The 18,302-nt window shown below is 33.9% G+C and overlaps 1 protein-coding gene across 4 annotated transcripts in view; it reads left to right on the forward strand.

Moving 5' to 3' along the window:
• The window catches only part of WDHD1 (WD repeat and HMG-box DNA binding protein 1), a 110,199-nt gene that overhangs the window by 36,274 nt on the left and 55,623 nt on the right, over nt 1-18,302 (forward strand). For all 4 annotated transcript variants that reach the window (XM_031952978.1, XM_031952976.1, XM_031952979.1 and 1 more), the window contains 6 exons: nt 149-255; nt 385-526; nt 1,378-1,594; nt 4,564-4,739; nt 16,846-17,030; nt 17,460-17,701. In XM_031952978.1, coding sequence (XP_031808838.1) covers nt 149-255; nt 385-526; nt 1,378-1,594; nt 4,564-4,739; nt 16,846-17,030; nt 17,460-17,701 — 1,069 coding nt within the window. The remainder of the gene's footprint in view (nt 1-148; nt 256-384; nt 527-1,377; nt 1,595-4,563; nt 4,740-16,845; nt 17,031-17,459; nt 17,702-18,302) is intronic.

Here is an 18,302-nt window from a genome sequence, read left to right on the forward strand (position 1 = left end):
TTGCAAGTATATAGGATAGGAATATAAATTTTCTTAACTCCAATTCCAATGTTAGATAACTGTGTTATCTAGTTACTAAATCAAAATTTATATACAATTCCAGCTTAACTAAAACTGGCTTTATTTTATTATCCATTTTTCTCGATAGCCCCTCAATGTTGTGACCTGGTCTCCTTGTGAAAAATATTTGGCAGCAGGGAGTCTAAATGGTTATATTGTAGTTTGGAATGTGGAAACCAGAGACTGCATGGAAAGGTAGAGTTGAATATACATTGTGTATCATATTCTTCTTTGGTTTTGAAAAATTCACTGGAATTTACTGAAAGATATTTCTTTGGAATTTCTGTGTCATGTTTTAAATTCAAGTTCTTTTTTTTTTTAAAGGGTGAAACATGAGAAAGGTTATACAATTTGTGGTCTAGCGTGGCATCCTACTTCTAGACAAATAGCATATACAGATGCTGAAGGAAACTTGGGGCTCCTGGAGAATGTTTGTGATACAGATGGAACAAAGTCAAATAGTAAAGTAATACTATAGAAATTTGATTTTTTAATGGTGATCATGTATGTGTATTATACCTAAAATATGGTTAATATAAACTAAGGAAGAACATTTGACAAATTTGTGAATTAGCCCTCTGTTTATATACCTCATTGTCAGTTGTGGTCCTTTACTTGATTTTCTACCAATATTATTAGAATGAATAAGTAAATGAAAATGTTTTTAATTTCAACAGTTGTTCAAATTATATAATCTTAACATTTTCATAGAATGATCTTGTGGTGATACTTGAAAGACATAATCAGTGATTAACTTTTCTGATAGAATCCCAGTTCAAAAGCATCTTATTTTTATATGCTATGACAATAGTCCATAGTATACAGTTTGTAACACATTTCTTTTTAAAAAAATATCACTTAAATGTTTATATCATGCTTACTATGTATAGTGTATGCTGTGGGAAATAAAAACAGAGTCAATGCCCTAACCCTAAAGGAGTTTGCAATCTAATTGGGGAAATATTTGTGTACACAAAAGATAATTTATCATATAAGGCAGTAATTTTTGATGGCCTAATGAACTGTGGTTTGTGATCTCACAAGAGGTCTTGTAATTAAAGGTGGAGATTGTAAAATTGTGATTTATTATCAATAAATGTTCGACTTCTATATGTTTTATATACCTGTATACTTGGGATTACATAAACGTTTTTCAGGTGAAAAGGAGTTGGGGTGAAAAAATTGAAAAAACTGTGGTATAGACAACTAATGTTGTAGAAGGGAACAGATATATTTCAACTGATTATTAATTAAGTTAACTTCTGTTTAATTAAGTTTCCCTAAACAATTCCTGAGATTAACTAATTTTCTTAAAAGGTTTCTGGCATGGGAAACAAAGTTTACAATGATCTTTTTGATGGAGATGATGATAGTGACAATGATGACAGTGGTAATTTTTTAAATGAAAATACGGAGTTCCAATTAACTCCAAAAGGAAGAACAAATTATGAAGATGATGAAGATGATCGTATGGTGGCTTCAGGTTACTCTAGGCACAGAAATCCCATCCTAGAAGATGATGACAGTTCAGTTGGTAAGAGTCTAACAATGTATATATGATAGGCTGTGTGACTGATAAATTATTTTAATTTTCAGTTGAAATAATTAAGAAATTCATGAAAATTTCTTAATGTCAGATCCAGAATGTGTCAGAGACAGTGCCTATCAATTTCAGGATAGCATTTGACAGTCTGCTTTGATGTCCTTGTAGATAAGATAGAGAAATGTCAAGAGAGGTGATATAATTATGTTCATAACTAATGATTTGCCAGATATAAAGAATATCAATTATGGTACTGGTAGTCAATTTTTTTTTTTACCCAGTTTTTAGAGAGGTCTCTAGAGGCAGGAAATAGGCATCTGTCCTATTTTTCATTTATATCAAGACTTGAATGAATATCTATTTTCTTTTCTTATTTGTGTATGACAGTATAAAGCAGTGAAGGTCATGTATTAAATGATGGAATCTGTATTCCCAGCTAGTTAGAAAAATGTACTACATTTCATAAAATGAAATTTTAGTATGTACAACGCTAAAAAAATTTTTTTAGAAGTCATTGTTGGTGTGTTTTGGGGTCTATTTGGCCTTATGGAATTTATGTGAAAATGTTAGGGGGGCTTTTTTTGTGGTAGGCTCAATACAAGTTAGAATGTGATAGTAATTGCCAAAAAGATTCCTCTAAATCAGGAGTCCTCAAACTTTTTAAATAGGGGGCCAGTTCATTGTCCCTCAGATTGTTGGAGGGCCGGACTATAGTAAAAACCAAAACCTTGTTTTGTGGGCCTTTAAATAAAGAAACTTCATAGCCCTGGATGAGGGGGATAAACGTCCTCAGCTGCTGCACCTGTTAAATCAAAGAAAAGTAGAGGATAGAGTACCACCTTGGAGTCATGTAGATAGATCTGGATTTAAGTTCTACCTCTGTTGTGTGTTGGTACAGAGGCAATTCATTTAACTTCTCAATACCACTGAAATGCTTTAAGATTGAAAGTTATGAATTATTTGTTGATTTTCATTGGTGGAAGGAGTTTACATCAGGAGATCCCCATATCAGTGAAATCAATGGACTGAATTAGCTCCCCCATAAATTCATGTAGCTTTATAGAAAAAAAGAACCTGTTATATATTAAACCACAAAGTTTTTACTATTTCAAAATGTAGTTAAACTAGTAAGGATATCAACTTGTAGGTAATTCACTCTAAATCTCTTCTCTATTGGCATATTTATATATGGGAGAGGTAGAGTGTAGTAAAAGAATTGGTGGTATTAGTGTCAAGGAAACTGGCTTCAACTCTACCTCTGACATGCTGGCTCTGTGGTCCTGAGCAAGTTTTTTAACCTCTCAGTACCCTACCTCACTCAGGAAGATTCCAAGTTGCAGCAATTTCTCACCTATGTTGAGAGTTAGTTTCTTCTTTGGCAATTCTCTTTATACACCAATGAAATCAGATCTATAGGAGCAAAATAACAAAGTTATACACATATTTATATATTTACAAATGTATATTTGAAAAAAATTAAATTGTTGTGGAATGTTAATTGTACTTTTTGATTTTTTAAAATTTTGTATTTTGTACAGGCTTTTTCATGTTGTATTCCTTATCATTCTTATATCTTACTAGTATTCTAGTTGTAGACTTACTAAGTTGTACTTCCTAGTACAACTAGTACTCCAGTTGAAATACTACAACATGAAGTACTGCATCATTTTAGTCATTCCCTAAGTGGAATTAATAACATGTAATTAATATAATATAAAAATAATTAATAAATAATTGATTATTGGGCACTGTCTTTGAAAGACATTGACTAACTGACAAAATTTCAGAGCATAGTGATAAGAATGGTGAGTCTGCAATGCAAAGGTCAGGTAAAGCAACAAGGGACTTGTTGTAATAAGTCTTTTCACCTTTGGAGTTGTTATTTTTCTCATCTGTAAAGTTAAATGTTTAATTTTGGATCTTAAAAGTATTTTCATTTCTAGTATTATCCCCATTTTATAGGCTTAGTGAGTCTGTGACTTCTTTAAATTCCCATAATAAGTGGCTTGACCTTGAATCCAACTGTCTCTAAAATGAGTTTGATGGATAAGATTATTTCCATGATCCCTTCCATTCTTAACATTTTAGAACTCTTTGTTTGATCTGATAAATTTAGCTTAACATGGTGACAGATGTTGGAACAAGGGATGAGATTTATTTTGTGTTCTCCAAAGGATAGAGTTAGTTCCAACAGATGGAAATGTAAGAAAACAGATTTTTCTTCAATGTAAGGAAGAACTTTTCAACATTTAGAACTGTTCAAAAATACAATGAACTTTTATGAATCACTGGTCATATTTTTTGTAAGTGACTGGAAGACAACTACTTTTCAGGAATTTTATAGAATTGCATTGTAGGTGGTACTAGATTATTCCCCAGTTCTATGATTCTTTTATTTTTGCAAGCTTAAAAAAATACGTTTGAATATTCAAAGTGAAATTCCACAAGTATACTCATTGTATATAGCCTACATTTTAAAAATTAGTCTTAGAAAATTCCTTGTTGTATGTAGTTTGGTTTCTAGATGTGCAGCAATACAAGAAAAATGATTTCATCTGTCTTTAGGCTAGCAAATTAGAGAGTTAATTTTAGTTTCATATTAGCAAATGTATTTCATTAATTGGAAAGCCAGAGGTTACATAGGGCTGTTTTTGCCTAAGCAACTGATTCTTTTTTACTTTTGCTTTAGCAATCACCAGGTGCTCCACTGGCATAGTGAGTCCTTTTGCAAGATAATCCCTTTTCTATTTTGACTGTTGTGTAAATGTCCAGTGTTCTACGGTCAGAGAGATAGTACTACCAAGAGGCTATCTCCTCGCTGGCTGATTGGCAAGTCAGATTTTCCACAATTTGTATGATATAATCAGAGATTGGTTTTTATTTTCACAACAACTTCTTAGCTTGTGTTCTTTGTTTTCTTGGTATTTATGATTCTCTGATTAAAATATTTTCTGTTTTAGAAATTGCATTGACAGGAAAAGGTTCTCATCGAGAAAAAGAAGAGAAAGATGAAAGCACTCATGCTCTGCCACTTACAGTTTCACAAAGGCCATATTATGATGGCCCAATGCCATCTCCCCAGCAAAAGCCATTCCAGTCTGGTTCTACTCCCTTATATCTCACCCATCGATTCATGGTAGGGCTCATTAGGAGGTTTGTATTTGAGGATCAAAAATCTTTCAATTATGTTTAGCAGTTATCCTTACTGTTATGAGACAATAGAAAAATTTGATTACTTGAAATAGATTATTGTAGTTAAGCTTCTGGTTAATTAAAGGTTTAAAATCTTGTTAGAAATATTCTATGTATGACTCTACTTTTTTATCTTATAGAATGTAGTATACTGAATATAATTTCATCTTATGTGAATGATTTTATCTCTCTCAGTGTATCAAGTTTTTCATTTAGAACTTTTTCATTGTATGGCTATAAATAGGAAATATGGCTATAAAAGGAAAAAGAAATTGTATTTGTCTTGACTTCTGGCTTTTTTAAAGGTTAGCCTTTTGAATAAATTCCTGTTATATTTCTCTATTTTTCCTAAAAGTAGAGTTCAGAAAGAAATTAATGGAGCATTTCAAAAAAATGAACGCTCATTAATCAAGGTTTTAGTGCATTGTAGAGGGCCACAGATAGTGGGGAACCTTGAGTGAGGTATAAGACCCTTTAGTCCAGTAAAAGGAATCCTGCTGACGTGTCTGGTTTGGCTACCCATCCCCCCAGAGGGATCTCAGCCTTCCTGAGAAGTCAGAGGACATGACAATTTACGTTGTAGCAAGTTGTTTATGTGGTCCTGCATATGTAAGTGTAGTATGTAAACATAGGGTATATAAGACTGAGGATTTTTTGAATAAACAGAATCCTGTGTGACCATCCTCGTGAGTTCTGCCTCATCACTCCTCACCCAAGAATCAGGACTCGGGCTGGTACCAAAGTCCTCCTATGAGCAGGTCTGGACAGTTGGCATCCGAACATTGCATGTAGTTTATGGTTCTTTTAGATGAACGTATCTGCAAAGAATTATATTTAAAAATTAGGGACATTTTATTTTGAAAAGCTTTTGAAACTTTTGTGTAATTGTCCTTATTCAGGAGATCTTTATCTTCTGTACTATTTAATATATGGATTTTGACTTTTTAAGAAGGTGTGGTTGTAGAAAAGGCATAGTTCCATGCCCTTATGCTTGCTGTTTTCCATGTCTGAAGTGCACTTCTTTTTTTACCTCTGCATCTTAGTATCTCTGACTTCTTTCAAAATGTAGCTATGCACCACCAATTACTAATATCTTTTACTATTTGTTGTATGTTTTGTATACATTCATATATACAAATAATATGTGCATATATGACACATGCAGCATAACACAATGCAAACTCCATGAAGACAGGATTGTTTAATATTTACCTAATAGAATTGTCTCCATCCTCAGTGTCGGGTGCATAGAAGTTGCTTGATAAATATGTATTGTTTGACGGTTAAATGGCTTGCAATAAGCCAGTAATGTTTCTTTTTCATAATTATAACTTTTTATTGACAGAACCCATGCCTGGGTCATTTTTTACAACATTATCCCTTGCACTCACTTCTGTTCCAACATTTTCCCTCCGTCCCTCCACTCCCACCCCCAGATGGCAAGCAACCCTATACATGTTAAATATGGCACAGTATATCCTAGATACAATATATGTGTGCAGAACTGAACAGTTCTCTTGTTGCACAGGAAGAATTGGATTCAGAAGGTAAAAATAACCTGGGAAGAAAAACAAAAATGCAAACAGTACATTCATTTCCCAGTGTTCTTTCTTTGGGTATAGTTGCTTCTGTCCATCATTGATCAATTGAAACTGAGTTAGATCTCTTTGTCGAAGAAATCCACTTCTATCAGAACACATCCTCATACAGTATCATTGTTGAAGTATATAATGATCTCCTGGTTCTGCTCATTTCACTTAGCATTAGTTCATTTAAGTCTCTCCAAGCCTCTCTGTATTCATCCTGCTGGTCATTTCTTACAGAACAATAATATTCCATAACATTCATATACCACAATTTACCCAACCATTCTCCAATTGATGGGCATTCATTTATTTTCCAGTTTCTAGCCACTACAAACAGGGCTGCCACAAACATTTTGGCACATATAGGTCCCTTTCTCTTCTTTAGTATCTCTTTGGGGTATAAGCCCAGTAGAAACACTGCTGGATCAATGGGTATGCACAGTTTGATAACTTTTTGAGCATAGTTCCAAATTGCTCTCCAGAATGGCTGAATGTATTCACAGTTCCACCAACAGTGTATTAGTGTCCCTCTTTTCCCACATTCTCTCCAACATTCTGCATTATCTTTCCCTGTCATTCTAGCCAATCTGACAGGTGTGTAGTGGTATCTCAGAGTTGTCTTAATTTGCATTTCTGTAATGTTTCTTGATAGAAGATAAGAGCTATCTCCAACTCCAGATCCTTCGTCTCTGAAAATTTGCAGTCTTCAGGAAAGCTTTGACCTTAAATGATTTAGTTCCAGGTCTCTAAGCAATAAATGGACATCTTCTGTCATGTTACTATCATATAACATTTCCTTCCCTTCCTTTCCAGTTCCCCTTTATGTGTTGTCTTCTCAATATAGAATATAGGCATCTTGATAGCAAAGACTTTTTCTTGCTTTGATTGGCAAACCCTATATTTAACATATTTATGTTATGTTATCAATACTTAAAAATGCTTTGTCCTTCTATAAGGACCATAGATACCTCATTCTTCATAACCCCAAGTTAAATTTTTATTTCTGTATCCTGTATCATAAAGAAAATACTAGATTAAGGAGAAAATGCATTGTCATTTATAACCTATATAATTTAGAAAAAATTATTTCATTTTTTTTTTCAATCAGCAAAATCTGCCTTCTCATCCTCCAGCCTCAAACATCTCCCTCCCCTACTTTACAAATTAAGATGAACAAGCCCTGTTACAAACAAAGATAATGAGTAAAAAAAAATTGTCTCATTCTTCCTTTAAGTGCTGTATCTCATTCTAGGATAGCATGTTTCATCATAAATCCCCTAGAATTATGGTTGCTCATTCCTAATTGTTCTAAGGATATTTGCCTTTGCCATATTGCTATCATTGTATAAATCTCCAGTTTCTGTTCACTTCATTTGACTTTGGTTTGTATATCTTTTCAGGTTTTTAAGAAAACATTCTCTTTATTATTTCTTAAAACAAAGCAGTATTCCATCATATTTATATGCTATAAGTTGTTTGACTATTTCCCAGTTTATGGTCAGCTCCTCTGATTCTCATTCTTTGCCATTTTGTACATGCTTAAAGTTTGTTTTGTTTAAGACTATACCTTTTTTTTACTCCCCTCTCCTCTATGTATTCTCCTCTTTTCTTCTTTCCTTCTTGTTTAGTGAAATATATTTCTGTACCCAACTCTGTACATGTGTAGGTGTATTCTTCCTTTATCTAACTAGTTCAGTTTAAAGAGAAGTTGAAATTTTAATTGGTTCCTCCATCCCCTTTGTATAGATGTTTATTTGTGTACCCTAATTATATGAGACACCTTTTCCCCGTCTTTTTTCTCTACTTTTGCTATCCTGCCTCATAACTCCAGTATATTTCTCTTCCCTTCTCTTTCAATTCTTCTCTTTAAAATCATTAGAATGTAACAGAACCATTCCCAGGCATTGTCTGATTAAACTCTGTATTATTCCTAAATGATAATCATCATTAATGAATTAATGTGATATAAGGGCTTAAATGGGATAGAATATAAACAATTTATCTGTGTTTAGTCAATTATCATTATTCATGATTGCTTTTTTGTGTTTCTCTTAATGCCTTTGTTTTTCTTTCAAAGTTTCTATAGAGCTCTAATCATTTTGTAAGGAATTCCTGTTTGGAATTCATGTTTCATTAAAAGTTCATTTCTCCCCCCACACCCCCCCCCATATCATTATACTTGATTTTGCCAGATAAGTTAATTTTGACTAAAAGTCCATATCTTTTGCATTGTAGACAATCATATACCAAGTTCCCTGTTCCTTTATAGTAATGGCTGCTAAATTGTCTGTCATTCTGTGGCCTCAGCACTTGAATTTTTTTTTTTAAATGTGGAAATTCTGTATTTTGACTATTGCAGTGTGGGGAGTTTTCATCTTGGGATTTATTTTAGGAAGTGACTGGTGCGTTCTTTCTATTTCCACTTTGTATTCTAAGACATCTAGGCAGTTTTTATTTGTTTGTTTTGATTTATTGGTTGTTTCTCCCAGTTACATATCAAGACAATTTGTAGCATTCAGTTTTACAAGATTTTGAGTTCCAAATTTTTCTTTTTCCTCTCTTCTCCTTTTCTCTTTCTAAAATGATAAAATTGATATAGGTTATACATGTACTATCATGTAAAACATTTCCATATCAGTCCTAGTGTGAAAAAAAAACAGATCAAAAGGAAAAAAAAAACGAAAAAGAATAAAATAAATGAAAATAAATATGCTTTGATTTGTATTGAGAATCCATTAGTTGTTTATCTGGATGTAGATAGCCATTTCCTTTGTGAATCCTTTATATTTGTCTTCAATCACTGTGTTACTGAGAAGAACCGAGTCATTCATAGTAGATCATATAATGTTGCTGAAACTGTGAACAATGTTTTCCTGGTTCTGCTCATTTTACTTTGCATCTTTTCACACAAGTCTTTCCATGTTTTTCTGAAATCTGCCTGTTAATCATTTCTTATTGCACAGTAGTGTTCCATTACAATCACAGCTTCTTCAGTCATTCCCCAATTGATGGTGATTCCATTGGGTTTACAATATTTTGTCACCATAAAGTTGACTACTATAAATATTTTTGCACATGTAGAGACTTTCCCCTTTCTTATGATCTCTGGTACCACTAGTAGTGGTATTGCTGGTTCACAGAGTATGTGCACAGTTTGGTTGTCCTTTAGGCATAGGTCCAAATTGTTCTCCAGAATGGTTGACTCAGTTCACAGTTCCACCAACAGTGCATTAGTGTTCCAGTTTTCCTCACATCCTCTCCAGCAGTTATCATTTTCCTTTTTTGTTTTTTTTTGGCTACATCCAATCTGGTAGATGTGAGGTGGTAGCTCAGAATTGTTTTCATTTGCATTTCTACAATCAGAAATCTACTTCTGATTGTAGAAATGCAATGTAGAGAATTTTTTCATTTACCTATAAATAGCTTTGATTTCTTCATCTGAAAACTGGCTTTGATCATTTATCAACTGGGGAATGGCTTGTATTCTTGTAAATTTGATTCAGTTCTCCATATATTTGAGTTGCTTGCTGTAAAGATTGTTTCCCAGATTTCTGCTTTCCTTCTAATCACACTTGCATTAGTTTTGTTTGAACAAAAGCTTTTTATTTTAATATAATCAAAATTATTTGTTTTGCATTTCATCATGCTATTTCATTTGGTCATGAATTCTTCCCTTCCCCATAGATCTGATAGATTGCTTGCTCTTTCAATTTGTTTATGGTGTCATCATGCACCCATTTTGATCTTATTTTGATATATGGTGTGAGATGTTGGTTTAGACCTAATTTGTGTTCTGTCTTTTTTTTTTTTTTTTTTTTTTGATTTCCCAGTATTTTTTGTCAGATCTCAAAGGCATCAAAGGCTGGGATCTTTGGGTTTATTAGGCACTAGTTATTTTAGTCATTGAAGATTATGTCTTGTCTACCTAATCTGTTCCATTAATTCACTGCTCTATTTCTTAACCAGTATCAGATAATTTTGATGATTACTACTTTATAATACAGCTTGAGATCTTGTACTGCTAGGTCCCTTTCTTTTGCATTTTTTTTTTCTCTATTAATTCCCTTGATAGTCTTGAACTTTTGTTCTTCCAGATGAATTTTTTGGTAATTTTTTCTAGCTTTATCAAATTATTTTTTGATAGTTTGATTGGTATGGCACTGAATAATTGCTTTATGCAAAATTGTCATTTTTATTATTTTGGTTCAGCTTACCCATGAGCAGTTGACATTTTTCCAGTTGTTTCAATCTGACTGGAAGCTGCTATGTCTTGAGTAATCCTTATTGTGGCTCCTTGGTATTTGAATTGCTTCTTTCTGCTCTTTGTAATATTTTTTCCTTGGTATGATAGTTCTAAAATTTAGCCACAGTACTCCTTAGGGTTTAAATTTGGGGTCATTTTCAGGTGTTTGGTGAATTCTTTCAATGGTCATTTTACCTTCAGATTCATTCTCTTTGATGATTTCCTGAAAAATAGTGTCTAGGCTCTTTTTTTTTTTTTTTTTTTTTCATGGATTTTAGGGAGTCCAATAAGGGACTAAAGGAGTCTTTAGATTGTTTCTCCTAGATCTGTTTTCCAGGTCGGTTGTTTTCCCAATTAGGTATTTTACATATTTTTCTATTTTTTCTAATTTTTTTTTTTTTGGGGGTTTTGCTTGACTGATTCTTGTTGACTCATTGAGTCATTTGTTTCCATTTGTTTAGTTCTGAATTTTAGTGAATTATTTTCTTCATTTATTTATTTATTTTTTTAAACTTTTTGTATTTGTACAATTGAATTTTTATTTATTTATTTATTTGCGGAGGCATTTGGGGTTAAGTGACTTGTCCAGGGTCACATAACTAGGAAGTATTAATTGTCTGGGGCCAGATTTGAACTTAGGTCCTCCTGACTTCAGGGTTGGTGCTCTATCCACTTCACTACCTGGCTGCTCCCAATTGAATTTTTGAATGAGTTGTTCTGTGGAATTTTTTTCCATTTTACAAATTCAGTTTTTTAACGAGTTATTTTCTTTTTCTTTTTCACAAATTCTGTTTTTCTGGAAGTTATTTTCTTTTTCCATTTTTATCAAATCTTTCTTTTAAGGAGTTATATGCCTTTTCCAAACCCTCTTGCAAAGTTTTTATTTCCTTTCCCCATTTTTCTTCTAGCTCACTTTTAAGATCCTTTTTAATTTCTTCTAGGAGAGTCTTGTTATATCACCTTTTGGGACTTCATGCGGAGATGATCTGTCTTTAGTCTCCTCAGCATTTGAAATCTATTCTCTTTTACCATAAAAGCTGTCTATCATCAGAGTCCTCTGGACTTAGTGAGTGAGTTAGCGAGTCAGTGTTGCCTCACTCCCGGTGCAGGGTGGGGGTGGCCAGGTCCTGTGAGATTCTGGCGTTCTGGGGTTCACTATTTACCTTTTGTGCTTGTGTTGGACATTTTCTAATTTCTCTGCTGATCTACTGGCTTGCAACTAGGGAAGAGTGGCCAATACTGCTGTAGAATCCTCCCAGTAGATTTGTCTGCCACTCAGAGTCTGCATCATTCTGGGACTCTGCACTGTCTGCGCTGGCTTTTGTGCTCAGCTGCTTGCGCTTGACTTACTTCTTCTTGTTTTCTGATTGAAATAGACCTTTTCTGATCTGTTTCCTCCCCCTAGATTTTCTGCCATGTGGATTCTGGACTGTCCCGGGACTCTGTGCTGTCTGTGTTGGCGTTTATACTCAGCTGTTTTCACTTAGCTGCCTCCTTCCCATTTCCAATTGAAACAGACCTTTTCTGGCGATCTTCTAAATTATCTTTTGCTAGTAATTTGTTGCACTCTCAATATTTATGGGTTCTGCCAGGCCAGAGCTAATTCTGAGGCTGGATTTTTTTTTTTTTAATTATTTATTTATTTATTTTGCTTTGGAATGCACTTTATTTTTTTAGATTATAGCTTTTTATTTACAAGATATATGCATAAGTAATTTTTCAGCATTGACAGTTGCAAATCCTTTTGTTCCAACTTTTTCCCTCCTTCCCCCTACCCACCCCAGATGGCAGGTTGACCGATACATGTTAAATATGTTAAAGTATAAGTTAAATACAATATATGTATACATGTCCAAACAGTTAATTTGCTGTATAAAAAGAGTTGGACTTTGAAATAGTGTACAGTTAGCCTGTGAAGGAAATCAAAAATGCAGGCAGACAAAAATAGAGGGATTGGGAATTCTATGTAGTGGTTCATAATCATCTCCCAGAGTTCTTTTCCTGGGTATAGCTGGTTCAGTTCATTATTACTCTATTGGAACTGGTTGGAACTCTATTGGAAGTGGTTCATCTTCATTGTTGAAGAGGGCCACGTCCATCAGAATTGATCATCATATAGTATTGTTGTTGAAGTATATAATGATCTTCTGGTCCTGCTCATTTCACTCAGCATCAGTTCATGTAAGTCTCTCCAGGCCTTTCTGAAATCATCCTGTTGGTCATTTCTTACAGAACAATAATATTCCATAATATTCATATACCACAATTTATTAATCCTTTCTCCAACTGATGGGCATCCACTCAGTTTCCAGTTTCTGGCTACTACAAAGAGGGCTGCCACAAACATTCTTGCACATACAGGTCCTTTTCCCTTCTTTAAAATCTCTTTGGGATATAAGCTCAGTTGTAACACTGCTGGGTCAAAGAGTTTGATAGCTTTTTGAGCATAGTTCCAAATTGCTCTTCAGAATGGCTGGATGTATTCACAATTCCACCAACAATGTATCAGTGTCCCAGGTTTCCCACATTCCCTCCAACATTTTACATTATCTTTCCCTGTCATTCTAGCCAGTCTGACAGGTGTAGTGGTATCTCAGAGTTGTCTTAATTTGCATTTCTCTGATTTATAATGACTTGGAGCATCTTTTCTTCAATTCTTCAATGGCTTCATCTTTTCATATGGTTTCAATTTCTTTGTCTGAGAATTGTCTATTCATATCCTTTGACCATTTATCAATTGGAGAATGGCTTGATTTCTTATAAATTAGAGTTAATTCTCTATATATTTTGGAGATGAGGCTTTTATCAGAACTTTTGACTAAAAATGTTTTCCCAGTTTATTGCTTCCCTTCTAATCTTGTCTGCATTAGTTTTGTTTGTACAAAAACTTTTCAATTTGATATAATCAAATTTTTCTATTTTGTGATCAATAATAATCTCTGGTTCTTCTTTGGTCATAAATTCCTAACTCTTCCACAGCTCTGAGAGGTAAACTATCCTATGCTCTTCCAATTTATTTATAATCTCATTCTTTATGCCTAGGTCATGAACCCATTTTGACCTTATCTTGGTATATGGTGTTAAGTGTGGGTCAGTGCCTAGTTTCTGCCATACTATTTTCCAATTTTCCCAGCAATTTTTGTCAAACAGTGAATTCTTATCCCAAAAGCGTGGGGTCTTTGGGTTTGTCAAACACTAGATTATTAAAGTTATTGGCTGTTTTGTCCTGTGAACCTAACCTATTCCACTGATCAACTAGTCTTTCTTAGTCAATACCAAATGGTTTTGGTAACTGCTGCTTTATAATATAATTTTAGATCTGGTACAGCTAGATCACCTCATTTGATTTTTTTTTTTATATTAATTCCCTTGAAATTCTCTTCCCATTTAGTAGTGTAAATAGTTTCGTTCTATTGAATCCCTTATGTTTTCTTTTCTTTTTTAACCTATTTATGCTTGTCTTGGTATTAATTTTGAAAATCATATTTTTATTTCTAGTCTTCTTATGAAAGCTTGAAATTCTATTTCATTAAATGACCAAAAAAAAAAAAAAAGATCATTGGAGTATTATGCTTAATTTTGCTAAGTAAGTGATTCTTACTTGTTGTCTTAGCTCTTTTGCCTCCTAGAACGTCATGTTCCACAATCTCCAGTCCTTTAATGATGCAGCTGCTAAATCCGACGTAATCCTGATTGTGAGCCTCCAATATTTGAATTGTTTCTTTCTGGCCACTTGCAGTATTTTTTCCTTGACCTGTTAGTTCTGAAATTCGGCTATAATATTTCTTGGAATTTTTATTTTTGGATCTCTTTCTTGAGGTGATCAGTGGATTCTTTGAGTGCCTTTTTGCCCTCTGATTGTAATATATTGGGGAAGCTTTCCTTGATAATCTTTTGAAAGATGTTGTCCAGATACTCCTTTTAATTAAGGCTTTGAGGTAATCCACTGATTCTGATATTTTCTGTCTCATATTGGTTTTCTAGGTCAGTTGTTTTTCCAATGAGGTATTCTGCATTTTCTTCTCTTTTTTCATTCTTTTGAATTTTTTTGATCGATTCTTGCTGTTTCATAGAGTCATTAGTTTCCAGTTGCCCAATTCTAACTTTTAAGGAGTTGTTTTTCTCAACTAACTTTTGTGCTTTTTTTTCCTATTTAACCAATTGTACTTTCTATGGTCAGCTTCTTTCCTCTCCTCCTCTTCCTCCTCCTCCTTCTTGTTCTTTCTTTTTTCTTTTTGTGTGAGACAGGTCAGGTGCAAGACCTCCTTCCCAATCCAATTAACTAATCGGAGACATCATCAGGTACAAAGAGAAAACATTTATTAATCCCTGCCTGGGAGCCACCCCAACTCCTGCCATGTGCACCTGGAGCCTGACCTGCTTCCGGCTTGTCTAGGATTTAAAAAGCAAAGGATTAGAGCCAACTCGATAGACTAAAAGGATACAACCATCCTTGACCAATGATCACTAATGCTGGCTGCCTCCTATGGGTCACGTCACTTCCTGCATTCTCTGAACCTGTATCTCAGGTTCAAAGTTCATTCCTCCAGAGTCTCAGTTCTGGAAACAGGGAACATGTGACGCAATACTGAGAAATACTTCATCCAATCAGTCCCATTCATCTTCTTCCTCCTCCTTCTCCCCCTCTTCTATTTTTTTTTTGGGGGGGGGGCTTATATTTTTTGGGGGGGTGGAGATCTTTTTCCTTTCTTTTAAATTTCAGCTATGTTCTCAGGGTGAAAGGGTTAATGTCAGATTTCTTGTGGGGAGCTGTAGACCTTGCTTGTTTACCTGGTGTTGCACTGATGTTGCTCTAAGGGTCTTGGGAGACCCTCTTCTCTGGTGCTTTGATGAGGGTTTGGGGTGAGGGGGTGACTGGTGCTGCTGGAAGCAGTAAGAATTTAGCAGTACCTGGTGGTAATCTGGGGGTCCTAGTGTTTAGGGGTGTGATAACCCTAACAGCAATAGAGTCCCCAGGCTGGTATCTCAGATTTTGCGAATGAATTCACAGTCCCAATCTCCAAGTGAGGTTTTGGCAAAAAATGGGTTTAGTTTCACTGAGAAGTCTCAGTGGGCTAGTTCTTGGTTAGGAAATTAGCAAAGGTTGGGGTACAGAATTTTGATTTTATTTAGCCTTCTATGGCATGGAGCTAGGGAGCAAATGAGGGGCTAATTTCTAAATCAATAAAGGTGGTGATTGTTTCCCAAGCCAAAGTGATTTCCAGATGAATTGGAGGTGAGAGTTTCCTTTGGGAACCAGGTAGGTGTGGGAATGCTTCCAGAGACTTGGAGGGGTTGAGAGTCAGAGTTTTTCCAATGTAGGCCCATCCCCCCCAAAGATCCAGGACACAGATTTCTCTTACATCACTAATGCTTGTGTCTGGAGTCTACTGAGGCTGATAGGGTGTTTCTGTCTTTCCCTATTTTAATCTTTTCTTGTTTTCTTCCAAAATTATAAGCTTCTATTTGATCCATTTTAAGTTTCAAGCAGTTTGATGTTTGGGCAAGATTTTGTAACTCTTGTGTCAAGCTATTAATTCCTTTTCTAATTCTTTCTTCCATAACTCTCATTTCTTTTCCATTTTTTTTTTTTTTTTTTACTCAAGAACTTCCATTTCTTTATTTAAAAAAAATTTATAACTCTTTAAAATAAAAGCAAAAAACCTCTTGCTTCTTGCCTTCCAGGAATTTTAGTTGGGTTTGTGCCCAAGCTGTGTTTTACTTTGAGGCATTGTTTATAGATGTTTTGGAGTCATTCTTTCCTTTTACATTTGTTCCTTGAACATCATTGTTTCTATAACATTCATTAGAGTGGAATTTTTTTTCATTGCTCATTATTCCAGCTTTTGATCTGACTTCAGATTTGATCTGAAACCTTGACTCTGGAGCTTTCCACACTTTTGGAGCAAAGATCTGTATTGATCTCATTGATGCTTTCTTGGATATTAAATGTTGCCTTATTTCAAGGATCCGGGGGACAGATTGGGCACCTGCAAGCTTTTAATGTTTTTACAGTATTGTGGTTCAGGACAAAGTTTGAAATCTGATACATATATGGAAGATACTTTATTATAAAACAGCTTGTAATTGAGCCCCCAAAGTACACACATTGAAATAATTTCTATATCGTTCAGTTAATTGTGAAATAATTAGAATAGTTAGCTGATTTTAGGTACTTATGTTTCATTAAGACTGATAATTTAATCTTGATCTTTTTGCAGGTTTGGAATTCTATTGGAATTATTCGATGCTATAACGATGATCAAGACAGTGCTATAGATGTGGAATTTCATGATACATCCATACATCATGCAACACATTTATCAAACACTTTGAATTACACAATAGCAGATCTTTCCCATGAAGCTGTTTTGTTTGCTTGTGAGAGTACCACAGAACTTGCAAGGTAAAATTAATAAATGAAGAATTTATACTGTGAACAAATATATACATTTATACCTTATTAACTCTTGCATTACATTGTCCTCTAGTAACCTATTAAAATTCTTTGAGCTAATTTACTTTTAACTTAATAGTTCTTAAATACAATTTTTTAATTATTTTAAAATTCTTGAATTAATTTTAGAAAATATTTTTCTCTTTCCATATAGATATGACTGAATCATATCAAGATATTTAGTTTTTTAAAAAAACAATGAAGACTATATGTATTTATTTATGTAGATTCATATGTATTAGCCACTGAATTTTTAGTTTGATTTATACCAAGCAAAAGCTTGTCTATTTGTGGATTTTATGTAGCAACCACCTGTTTAAATGTAAAATATGAAGGTATTAAACATTTCTTTATTATTTTTTCTCTTCCAATTTTAAGCAAGCTTCATTGCCTGCATTTTAGTTCATGGGATTCAAGTAAAGAATGGACAGTAGATATGCCACCAAATGAGGATATTAAAGCCATTTGTCTTGGTCAAGGATGGGCTGCTTCTGCCACCAGTGCCTTGCTCCTTCGTATATTTTCTATAGGAGGTGTTCAGAAAGAGGTCTTCAGTCTTCCTGGCCCTGTTGTGTCAATGGCTGGACATGGAGAGCAACTTTTGATTGCTTTCCACAGAGGTAGCTATTTTTTTTTTTTATCTTTTTTATACTTTCTCTGTTGTGTGGTATTGAATACACAAGAAGCTAAACATTTTCTTTTTGCTTTTACCTTTGTTTCACTGTTCTTTTACCTTTATTCATTTTAAAAGATTATTTTAAAAAATATTGATACATTTTATTTTGACATATCAGAATTGTCTCTTATTATTGACTTGATTTACATTGTTGTAGTCATTGTATATAGTACAATTTTTTTTTCTGTTTTCTTTAATCCCACAATAATCTTTGAATAGAGGGAACTGGAATTTTAGACTGTTACTAAAGAACATATTCTTATATTCACTATCACCAGTGAAAGTATACTCTAATTTTAGGGTTATTAGAATTAGCAAAAGCATTCCATGTTGGGATTTTGTTTCAGTGTCTTTTTTCAGTTTGTATTTTGTTAAGTAAAAAGTGGAAATTTAAGTATTGTCAACCAGTATTGTTAAACTCAAATAAAAAAAGGGATCACTAAACCATAAATAAAGAATTTTGAGGATGACATATCAACTTAGTTTTAAAATGTAATATTATTTATGTTTTGTTGTTTTGATTTATTTTGTTAAATATTTCCTAG

Source organism: Sarcophilus harrisii, chromosome 2 (assembly GCF_902635505.1).
Source record: "Sarcophilus harrisii chromosome 2, mSarHar1.11, whole genome shotgun sequence".
NCBI classification, from domain to species: domain Eukaryota; kingdom Metazoa; phylum Chordata; class Mammalia; order Dasyuromorphia; family Dasyuridae; genus Sarcophilus; species Sarcophilus harrisii.